This window comes from Rhipicephalus microplus, chromosome 6 (assembly GCF_043290135.1).
Source record: "Rhipicephalus microplus isolate Deutch F79 chromosome 6, USDA_Rmic, whole genome shotgun sequence".
NCBI lineage: Eukaryota > Metazoa > Arthropoda > Arachnida > Ixodida > Ixodidae > Rhipicephalus > Rhipicephalus microplus.
Window position 1 is genome coordinate 54,927,241 of NC_134705.1, and position 12,606 is coordinate 54,939,846.

The 12,606-nt window shown below is 43.1% G+C and overlaps 1 protein-coding gene across 1 annotated transcript in view; it reads right to left on the reverse strand.

Annotated features, from left to right (window-relative positions):
• The window catches only part of LOC142764773 (cytochrome P450 2C20-like), a 115,918-nt gene that overhangs the window by 36,427 nt on the left and 66,885 nt on the right, over positions 1–12,606 (reverse strand). The window contains exons 5-6 of the mRNA XM_075865296.1: positions 8,723–9,024; positions 2,168–2,274 (exon numbers count right to left, since the gene is read on the reverse strand). Of these exons, the coding sequence (XP_075721411.1) occupies positions 2,168–2,274; positions 8,723–9,024 (409 nt within the window). The remainder of the gene's footprint in view (positions 1–2,167; positions 2,275–8,722; positions 9,025–12,606) is intronic.

Consider the following 12,606-nt stretch of genomic DNA (forward strand, 5'->3'; position numbering starts at 1 on the left):
AATTTACCTAAACTAATATTTCCTGGCTCCGTGTCTGTTCGTTTGGCGTGGAGCTAGCTGCTTTCTCACACAAAAAAAAAGAAATGAGCAAATGTCCAGTGGTTGCGCTTAACCACCTTATTCTTTTAGGCTTATCACTCCAAATCGGGTCACGATGCTCAAAAGGGTTCGCTTTTTCTTTCAAAACAAAACCGAAACACAGCAATAAACGAAGCCACAAGTGCGATTCGCTGCCGGCAAGTTCAAAGGATAGGCAAATCGATGTACTACCCATCATTTCCATGGTCACTGAACCATCGCAGCGCCAGAGTTTCCTCAACTTAATTTAAAGAAACTCGATGCTGCTCCCTAAATGCAAAATTTCAGAGCAAGCAAAATGACATAAGACTAGTGAAGAAGGTTCAATTCCTACGACAGAGAGAAGCCAGTACTTGAAAGCTGACTGCTACACCTCTCCAGGTCAGAAGTAGAGCTCGAGTCAACGCCCACCAAAAAGGTCAGCGCAGTAGCTCACCCAATGGAAATGGCAATTTCATCTGGCAGCAAATTACAACAAGCAACCCTATCGAAAAAACTGCCTTGGTGGATACTGGAAAACATGGTGGGCGTAGTGGAAATAATAGTGGGTATGATGGATATTATGATAGATATGGTGGGACGTAGTGAAAATTATGGTGGAAATGGCGGGACATATTGGGTGGTATGGTGTACAGAAGATAGGTAAAGTGGAAACGATGGTGGAAAGTAGAGGCTTGATAGTGGGCAATCGTGGGACGTTCTGCCCACCATTGCGATAATGCTGGGAAACACTAAGCTGATGGTGGGTGGTGCTGATAATGGTGGGCCACATGGTGCACTAAGCTGAGAAGCTCTTCCCACCATTGCGATATTGCTGGGAAGCAGTAAGCAGATGATGGGGGGGGGGCTTATAATGGCGGGCAATTTATATAGTGTATCAAGCTTGGATCTGTACACAACAGCCATGGCATCAATTAACCTAAATGAAGCATTTTTATTGTGTACGGTGTCCGCGCAAGAAGCAACAAACATCAATGCGACGTGATTACAGCACTCCCAGAGAACGTACGTCTCCCCTCACCGACAGCCGCCGGTCGCACTCACCGGCACTTCCCTAGCTTTTATGCGAGAACACAGACTCGGCAATTCGTATGCTTGTGGAAGCAATGTGATAGCGTAATAATTCCGGCACACTGCATTTGTTTTGGCCAAGCCGTTATGTAGTTGTTCCTATAGCGAAAAAGCTGCAGCAGTGCACTGGCACGACTGCCCTCTACGTTGCGCGAAAAGCATGCCACTACTCAATCAATTAAATTAGGTGAGCGTATATATAGAATGAGCGTAGAGGCGTCATAAAGTGCGAGCAGATGTTGTCCTTTGAAACGAGTGCGAAACGGATATTGAACTTTGTAGACCCTGCCAGTAAACTGCAGCTGCTCGCCAGTCCACTTGGTTTTTTTTTTATAGTGCGATTGTGAATTGTAAAAAAAAACACAGTGCTGGTGCCATTATCGCAGTGGCAATCGTTACATGCAGCTGTTGCTTGTGTTTAATAAATGTGCAAATTTTAGTAGAAGGTGCATATCTCGTCTATGTCGAGTACACGACAAACAAAACTGAAGTTGAACCATAAACTTATATGTTAACCAGCTATTTAACACACGACGTATGTCATGTTGTTATGGCGCAGTGGTTAGTGTCTCCGAATGGGGATCCACAGTTTGCACATTCGATCCTCCGTTGCAGTTTTTTTTTTCACGGGACGGGTATTATTTTTACATCGTTTTTATACAATTTTTTTATTTTTTGTGGCAGCTCGTCACTGTGATTCTGTCGCCATTTCGCGCTCAAGCGTTGCCAGCACTGCAGCACCCACCATATCCCACCATGCGCCAAGGTGGACCTTTTCCAGCATTCAGCCACTGCATTAATCCTCTAAAATACTGGGTTGTAGTTTACACCATGCCGACCATTCGTTTTTTTTTCAATAGGGAAGTAATAAGCTGTCTGGTTCAAAAAGGTGTACAATCTAACTTTTCTCACGACTTCATACACTCCAGAGATGCGCTATATGATCATCTCTCACAAAACTCTTGATCGAAAACTTCCTCTTTTGGGTTTGGCGCTTCACTAAAATTGTTCAACTCACGCTGATAAGTGTAGTCTTCGTTTCTTGTAGATTCATCTATCTTCTCCTTGTATGCTTGTATGAAGGTTATTTCTCCATTGTCTTGTAAATGGTCGCTGATTTCGTTTCTGCGACATGGAACGGTTTCCGCTCAGTAGCTGCTGTGAACAGCATCCACATGTTCAACATTTATCACAGAAAATACTGTTACGCTACTATGGTTTTTTCTGAGACCTAGTTTTGAAATCAAGCAATAAAAATTATCGTTGTCGTCGTTACTCAAAAGCACGAAGGAAGGCTCAATTACTAGGACGTGCGAATAATTTTTTTTCAAATCCCCAATTTTAATCCACCTGATTCAATTGAGGCGTTGGAAGAACTATTGGGTAAACCCTTCGTCACGCGAGTTATTCATACGTATATACAGCCTCGCCTTTAGGAATCGACCTAACTTTATTTAGACCATCATAGATGCCTATAACTTATATTCGAAGTGTGGGTGTTCATGTCGGGGTGCAGGAGCAAGCTTCCACGAGTGTGCACCAATGGTTCAAGCAATTACTTTATTCACCCTAACAACTCCGTCAAACAACTTGTATATTTTGGCGCGTTCGTCACCGCTACAAAAACGCCAAGCTTTCACTGATGGCGCAGCACTGTCACAACGAAAGCTATGCACAGAGCCTTTTCTATACACCCATCAAGTAACTGCCGCAAGAACAATTGCGGGGCTCCCACTAGTTATAAATATTTCTGGTTAGTACACGAGCATTAGCAATGCTACGCTTCGTCATTCTTTTGAGAAGTGTTGTGTTCCCTAAACACGTGCAAGAAATTTGAAATGCGAAGCATTCCTTAGCGAACTTCCACGACTTTGAGCATATCTATCTATCTATCTATCTATCTATCTATCTATCTATCTATCTATCTATCTATCTATCTATCTATCTATCTATCTATCTATCTATCTATCTATCTATCTATCTATCTATCTATCTATCTATCTATCTATCTATCTATCTATGACATTTAGTTCTCCTGGCCGTTCCAATAATGGGTCGATACGAAAATTGGTATGGCACACCATAACTATTTGACGAGCATAAGAGACAAGTGAAAACATGAAAATCGTGAAATGTCTGTAATGAATGTCATGATTTACATTTCATGATCTTGCTGCTCTTGCGGTAGTGTCATTCACGTGACATGTTGCAAAACTGGTATGGTATGACATGACTGCATGGCTAACACAAGCGGCAAACCCTAGCATGAAAATCAAGATATGCGTGTCATGTAACAACATGACCACACCCCACGCTCATGATGCGCTCGCGGCCGTTTCGCTAGCTTTGCATGTACCAAGTTTGGTACTACGGGACGTGAATGAATGACGAAGCTAGGTGACTGGTGCAAACATGATAATCATGAGATGCGTGTGATGTAGCAACATGTACACATGCAAAGCTCATGAAGTGCTCGCGGCTGTTTCGCTAGCTTAGCATATACCAAATTTCGTACTATGGGACGTGAATGAATGATTAAGCTAGGTGACTGGTACAAACATGATAATCATGAGATGCGTGTGATGTAGCAACATGACATATGCAAAGCTACATGCGAAGCTAGCTGTTTCGCTAGCTTCTCCAATACCAAGTTTGTCACTATGGGACATGAGTGTAAAATGAAGGTATGTGCCGGGTGCAAACATGCTAATCATGAGATGCGTATCATGCAACAACATCACAACCTGCTACGCTCATGATGCACTCACGGCCATTTCGCTGGCTTCACATGTACCGAATTCAGTATACGTGACGCGAACGAATGACATAAGTAAATGACATGGCCAAACATGATAACCATGACATGCGTGTCATATAACAACATGACTACATGCCACACTCATGATAATCTCGCGGCCATTTCGCTACCTTCACAGATGCCAAACTTGGTATTACGTCTCGTGAATGGATGACGCAGCTATGTGATTGGTGCAAGCATGACAATAATGAGATGCGTGTCATGAAAGACCATGAATAAATGCCGAACTCAAGAAACTTAGCGTGCGGGCTCGCCGGTGTTCGTTTCGTCGCGTCACGCCGGTGATGCCATGCCTGGCGCTGATCTGCCTGCCATTTACTCGCAAGCGTGCGCCAAGCTGAGTTGCTTTGACGCATGCGCGTTTGAGCACCCGGCGTCCCTCCTTCAGGAAGAGAGGCAGACGCGTTGATGTAAGGTTAATGTCATCGGTGCTAAATGCAGCATGTCATCTTTCGCTCCGGTTGCTTCCGGGCCACGCTGACGGACGCAGGTCGCGTCGGTCACGCATGGCATCAGATTATAGAGTGCTCGTGTTTCGCTCACGTGGCGTCGCTGCGCCCAGCGTGCATGCGCGTCAACGTTACATCGGAGTATATTGGACCATTCATAATGCGCTCACCCCAGATTCGCAAGCGTCACGTATGCCAAATTTCATATTACTGGACGTGAATCGACGACGCCGGTATGTGACTGGGAAAACATGAAAATCATGACATGCGTGTGATGTAAAACATGACTGTAGCCTATACTCATATTGCGCTCACGTCCGTTTCACTAGCTCCACATATATTAAATTTGGTATCCCATGACGTGAATAGTGGATGAATGTAAATGACACGTCCAAACATAATAATAACGACATGGAAGTTATGTTAGGCATAATAGAGCTCTTCCTCCTGACGTTGCGCTCATTTACATATCAACCTTCCTCATTCATGCTTCGCATATCATCGATTCCCACTGAACGTCCATGGGATCTGATACTTTTTTGGACTAATTGTTCATGCAGTGGCTGACGACGATGAGGAATCTTGCCTGAAGTGGGTATGCTCCATACTTTATTAGGTGATCAAAAACAATTGTTTAATGAGTTGGAGCATTGTAAGACTCACTCGTTACGCTATTCACATTGTGTGACGCCTTGTGTGCTTTTGTAGCTTTAAAACGTTTTATTACTCAAACGCTATTCCTTACCCAACAGCAAGCCTGCCTAAGGCAAGTTTCGGAACAAGTCTCAAGCACCAACGTGGCTCAGTGGTATAATACTGGGCTGGCACGTGGTGAATCTGGGTTCGAGCCCCGCTGTGTTCTTAGTACAAGTTTATTTCTTCTTAATTCCCGATAGTGGTTATGAACACCGGCGTTGGCGGACATCTACGGCACTGCGCGTAACACAAGTTTTGATCATAAAGCAGCTTTCGCTGTAAAAAAAAACTTAATTTGTACTCCGCGGCTTGAATAGGTGAGACGGTCTCGTTTCCCGCAAGCTTACACTTCCCCTATCTCAGCCTATACTCTGAGAAGACTTTTACAGTCTATGGCTCAATCCAGTTTCACATCTTTCTGTTTCCATCAATGTGAACACTACGTCGATTCGCAGAGTTTCCTGGCTGTGTAGATTCAGTTCACTCACCATGCTAGAGTACCTCGATGCACGCGTTGAGCGAGGTCATCGAGGCAATCTAAGGCGATCAGCTATGTTGTGCCACCAACATCGATGAAACTGAACGGTGAAGGATGAAGAGGTCAGTGGTGAGCTTGTGCGGAATGAAAAAAAAAACTGGCACGAGGGGTTCAGAAATATGAAAACAAGATTGGGGAACCCTTCTTTTCTTTTAAGAGTTGAACGCGACAGTCACATCCTGTCAATAGTGGGTACTTCAACCACTTACTGTGTGAAATCTTTTCCAACTTGCTATGCCCCAACTATGTGGCCTTAAGGGTTCAGTAGCACATGCGCTTTTTGTAGTGGGTGACTGGATTCAAGCCGTGAAGCCGTAATGATTACCCCATCTTTCGACACTCTATGGTAACATACGCTTGTACCACGTGTTATTACGGCAATAATTCATGTTGTGTTTTGAACCATGTAAGAGGACGCGTGCGTTAGGCTAAAACATGAAAGTTACTTTCTCTGCATTACTAGGCAGAGGCAGTTATTCCCCGGTATTCACAAGCACAGACGTGGCTGTGTGGTAGAAAACTGCTTGGCACGCAAATAATTTGCGTTCAATCCTTGTTTCTAATCAGATTCATTTATGATTTATTTTATTAGCTAAGTAGTGCCAGGAACATCGACGAGATTGAACAGTGAAGAAAGAAAAGGTCAGAGATGACCTTGTGCGGTGTGGCAGAAAGGCTGGCACGAGAATCCAGAAATATAAAAACAAGATTAAGCACCCTTCTTCTCTTTTGAGAGTTTAACGCGACAGCATTTATTTGCATGATTCTGAATTTTTCGGCCGCGCAGAGATGAAGATTTTTCGCTCACAACCAAAGACGCTGACACCGACGCCGAGAGTTTTGTGAGATGAGCTCTTTGACGATGTTGCGTTAAACGACCCGCTTGCATTCAGGCCCTGGCGCAAGATGGACTTGGGCAAACGTTTTTTTGTGTGCTGTTATTACTACTTGGCTGATAATATTATTCCATCTTATCAGTAATACTGCACTCCAGAATATTATGCTTTTTCTTTCATGACATAACAAAAAAGCCTTGATTTCCCGACAAAGAACTTTCAGAAAGCATGCTAGCCGATAGCCACAGACACAAACTTTAACAGTCTCGACACGCGTCTCTCATAATCATATGGTCGTTTGGGGACGTTAAACCCCACATACCAATTGTCTGGACACGTCGTGCTATTTGGTGGCGTTATGAGGAACCGGACAAGCAGGGGCCAAGATGTAATCTGCCTTGTCGGACCGGAAATGCTTGCAGACCTCCAATGGTGTCTGACTTGAAGAAGTCTTTTACCGACAGCTATAACGATTCGAAAAATTGGCAGGATGAGTGACGGACAAGGTGTGGCGGGGGAACTTCTCCGCTGAGCGTCAGCTCTTCGTGGCTTTCGTAGTTTTAGTACTGTGAGTTGGTGCGTTTGCGCACCTTGCAACATTTCAACCTTGCAAGCACAGACGTGGCTAGTGAAGTAGTATTCAGTACCCTGACAGCCCACTCGGTTAGGTTTAGGTTTCGATGTTGCGCCTTTTCGCTTGATAATTTTTTAAATGGCAGAGCATTGAAGCCATAGGACGCGTGACAAGTGTGTCTCAAGAAAATAAATACATGATTATCCTGACAGAGTAAAAACTTGTAGGAGATGGCCATTAAAGGCCTCGCGAAACGTGAAAGTTGACAGCCTGTGTCTTGAGTCGGTGGCGTGACCATGAGGGATACAAGTAACCATAATCATAATTGCGATCACGTTCGCAATGGTACAACCCAATGACGTAAAAGATCTCGCGAATTCGTGATGGAAATTTTAGGGCATGTAACACGAAGTCACACAATAAAGTCACACAATTCAACGTCACTTGGAGAAATCGGGACCAATGGCGGAGGCAGCGAAAGACAAGACCACATTCAAGAAGTCTGTAATGTCTTCTTACATTGAGGCAGCGAAAAGTCACATTAGTATGAGATAGGTATAAAGTTGGCGTGAGGAACAATACGTCTTCTGAGGAAAAATAGAACATGGCTTCTGTCTTCGAGTAGTCTTAGATTATTCTTCAGGCACCCTGTCACTTTTATCTCGTGGTACTGAAACACTAGGGATAGACAGCATCAGAGTAATTTTGTGCTGGTGAAATGGGCTGCGACAAAATAAAGCCCCTTTGTGAAGACGTAAAAGAAGCACGCAACTTCATTAACAATAAATGCTCTGTGCTCTTCCTAGCAGTTTTGTTGCAACGAACATGCAGTTTGAGAGGCTCTGCACCGATGCAGACTACTTTCTTTTTTGATATGAGGTTGGCAATGACGTAAGCATTACACACTTCATGTTTATTAATGTACACAGTGAATTGATGCTCTTATAAGTTCTTGCATAGAAATTGATACGATGAAAAAATATTTTCACAATCACCCCTGTATTGCCTATGTGCTGTTTTATATCGAGAAATGCCATACGTGCCATTACATATTACACTGCCCTACTCGAGGCGACTGCTCTCCTCTTACCGAAGTAGAGACAGTTTGTCTTAGACAACTGTTAAATAAAATATATTGAATACCAGATGCTACAGTCATGACTTCTAAATGCACGTCTGCAGGGTCATACGCTGTTTTTCATCATTCAGCTCATTGAACTTTCAGTCGAGTCATCCCGTCGCATTTCTCTGTGCCTCTGTTATATTATTATTATTATTATTATTATTATTATTATTATTATTATTATTATTATTATTATTATTATTATTATTATTATTATTATTATTATTATTATTATTATTATTATTATTATTATTATTATTATTTCACTTGCATACACAAAGACACAGAGGAAAGAGGGAGAGAGCAAGCTGGCAACTGCCACCTGGAAGGGCACAACACCTGCTCACCCTTTCGGGAGGTTTATCATTCATTCCGGCAAGGGATGTTTGGTGTGAAAAATTTCACTCATGTAAGCAATCGCTGTGAATAACTATGCTCTCAGCTGGTAAATAATATGCTTTTTCCCTTTTATTAGACCAGCCAGCACTGCCACTTGATTTTCTGACAAGCGTGAGCAGTGATGCAATAAATAAACTTACATAATAAAACTGTCAATATCATTGATGACGTTCTTCATCCTGCCACTGCTTGTAAATGGAAACAACGAAAAGAAGTGCTTGCAGAAGCTGGGCCAGAACTGGTAGAGGTCGACTTCTAACAAGACTACGAAGAGCCGCTTCAAAATAGCAGCCAGTTTGGCTCGCACAATGCCATCCCTCTGCACACGCGGCATGAACAAGGAGGCAAGCTGGTTAGCCGCGCACTCCATGAACTCCATTCCAAGGTACACCGCCTTTCCTTCGACTTTTTGTAGTTCTTCTTCCAGCTTGCGGAATTCAACCTGGTAATTATAGCATACAGAGCAAATGGAAAAACTTTGTTGGGACCCATGCCCGCTAGAATGGCTCATGAATATTATCAAAAGGTTTTCCTTGCGGAACCTAATATACTAGTGTACTTCTATATGCAACCATTCTTTAACGCCTGCATTAGACGCCTCTAGCACCAGATTCAGTAAAGCTTTGAGCGTATTTATCCTGATAAATTTTTTTGACTACTGTAAGAAAAACGTCGTCTTCATAACTAGTAAAAGTGAGTAATTGCATACTACTCTTCTCTTAATGGCATACGAGCGTTCATTCACTGACTAATGCACATCTTAACTTTACCTGTCTATGTGGTCTTCCTTGCTGCACGTCTTAAACATTGTGCTTTTTTTCTTAGAGAACGATATCCTGAGGTGTTTCATTAATGAATTAGCCATGATAAACTGCTATCGGCATAATAATATACTATAATACCATATCGCAATGTTCCAGAAGGCGAGTGCTTATCGCAGTACCAGCTTGATAACATCGGAGCTGTTGTGAGGGTGTCGGAAGTGTCATATATGTGCATGCGTGGCATGTCAGCTCCCGTTCTCCAACATATACATAAATAGCATAACTGTCCAGGTTGCGTAGGAAGCGTGTAGCTAGCTGCGCAGAGAAGGCCCTATAAGCTTTAGCGCGTATAGGGCCTCAAGGCACTCTAGCATGTGTGCAGCTGCCACCAGCTACCATATATGCTTTTCAGTGTAATTTTACTCTGCAAGTTACGACATCACGAATGCACATAAAGACTAAATGTGAAGGACAATTGCATAAATTGGAAAAAAATCATAATGCAGATACAGTAAAAAGGAAGCTCCTCTGTACTGACACCTTCCATACTGTATGGCACTGGGATAAACGGCACTGGAAAAAGGTTCAGAAAACGTAGCCTGAAATTCTTTAGCGCTTACACGGGAAATTAGCTTATTTGTGGACTTAGGCATTATAGAAGGGATAATGCACATGAAGTATTTTAATTCTGCAAGTTGTAACGTGTTATGCAGAATGTAGTCACGACTTCCACAGCCGTGCCGAAACTGTCTGCTAAATTTTCATACTTTTCATGCGAATTTGGGAAAAATGAAGACAGAACTTACTGAGTAAATTAAGGAACGTGGCAAAAGCCACCATAGTGCAATGCCATCGCTACAGACAATTCTGTGTAGAGTACACTCCAAGTTCTGGAGTTTTGGAGGCTGTTCTCACACGTCCTTATAGCACGAAAGTATTTTCGTCTAACCGACCAAGACTTCAACGACGCGATTTCGTCATGAAAACGGTGTCAAAAAATACGCACAATTGGATGGCACAGAAAAAACGATCCATCAAAGGACGTCAAAACTACGACCGCTCGGGTCAGAACAAAAGTGGCCTGGCAGGCTACAGCTTCTTAGTCAGGGTCAAAGAGCCTGGCGGCTTTAAAGGCGCACCTTTTTATCTCATACTTTGTTCTCTTAGTGGTCTTAATCCGCAAAGTGGCGTGGTGCTCTGGCCTCGGTAAAGTGAGTTATTCATCATGACTGACCTCAAAGGTTAGCGCGTGCAAAAGGCGTTGTTACGGGTTGGCACGAGTTTATTGGATTCAGCCTATTATCAAGAGGAAAAGTGCAATACTGTCAACGCCTGAACAAGCCCACCTTCTGGGTCACAATCATGCGTTCTTTGGGCAAGTAACTCTATCCTTGAAACTATTTCGTTAAAGAAAGACTATACTATGTCATAAAGTGGACGGAGTGTCCACTACGCGGGTAATACTGCGTGACGAACCATTATAGATTTGCATCATGCTTCAGAAATTGTGAATTATGCAGTGAGATTTGTATTAAGGGTGCCTATCATTACAAAGATTGAGCTGCTCTGGTGCACGTGGAACCTGAGATATCCGGAATCGGTTGGCTAATAGTGGGTCCATCGTAACTGTTATGCACTCTGGGAGTGAAACGGCCTAGGTTCAGCGCACGAACTATGCCGCAAGTGAAGGTATGGTTCGAATCATACCTTCACTTGCGGCATGGTTCAAGGTGACGCACTTATATGGAGCATGAATGTGCTATCACTTTCTACTTTTGAAGCTCCTAATGCTCAAGTGTCTTCCAAGTGTCTCAAGTGTCAAGTGGCTCAAGTGTCTCAAGTGTTATCCCTCCCTGTCACATCAGGTGTGCCGCAGGGCTCGGTCCTTGGGCCTCTTCTTTTCCTAATTTATCTCAACGATGTTGTCGAAATAACAAAAAATACAAAGGTCAAACTCCGTCTATACGCCGACGACTGTGTCCTCTATTCTTGTATTAGTACCTCCCGTGACCAAATACAGTTAAATAATGTTTTTTCTTCTTTCCGTACCTGGAGCTCAACGTGGCAAATGGCACTAAACCTTAACAAAACGGTAAGCATGACATTCACAAACAAGAAGGAACCCCTACGTTTTTCCTATGGCCAGAACATGAGGCATGTCAACGAATACAAGTATCTTGGCGTAACATTCTCACCGAACTTAAAATGGCATAAACATATAAACCTAATCTTCTCGAAGGCGCTCCGAAAATTGGGCTTCTTGAAGCGAACGTTAAAAGATGCAACTCACGAATGCAAACTAACAGCATACAAATCCCTGATACGGCCTGTTCTTGAATACGCCTCCGTTGTCTGGTCACCTCACTGCGCATGCGACATAGCACACTTGGAAGGTGTTCAAAAAAAAGCAATAAGATTCATATATCACCGTTATGATCACAATTTTTCGCCTTCGTCACACGCTGTACGTCTATCACTCAAATCACTTGAACACAGACGTACTTGCGAGCGTATTGGCACTTTACATAAAATCGTTAACAAGATAATCACCATTGACATGCCCTTTTCCTTTGCCAACTCCGTTGCAAACACTCGCAGGTCAAACCCCATTAACATCACACCCTTCATGCCATTTCTAGATTGTTTTAAGTTTTCATTTTTGCCTTTCACAGTGGAATTGTGGAATAATCTGGATGTTTCTCTCCGAAAGTTGCCCACCAATAGTTTTTTGAATGAACTACCAAGCCATGTGTTTTGTTAGTTTAATGTGTATTCACTGCTATGGACCCACTCCTGCAATGTCTCGAACTGTGAGACAGCAGTATTTGTAAATAAATAAATAAAAAAGTTTTTCAAAACAAATTTTAGTGTGTTATTTTTGCAAGGCAAGACTACAAAATCGTTATGTGGGAGCCATTGTGAGGGATACTATATTGATTTGAAGTATTTTTGGTCTCATTGCGCATCGAAATCTTGGCAACTGGGTGTTCTTTGAATCTGGATTGAGTGATATGTGGGTTTTAACGTTCCAAAACCATTATGTAATTATTAGAGACACCGTAGTGGAGGGCTCCGGAAATTTCGACCACCTTGGTTTCTCTAACGTGCACCCAAATCTGAGCACACGGGCCTACGAAATGTCCGCCTCCATTGGAAATGCAGCCGCTGCAGCCGGGAATCGATCCCGTGACCCGTGGCTCAGGAGCTCAGTACTTTAGCCTATAAAGTACCGCGGCACGGTTTCTTTGCATCTGGACGCC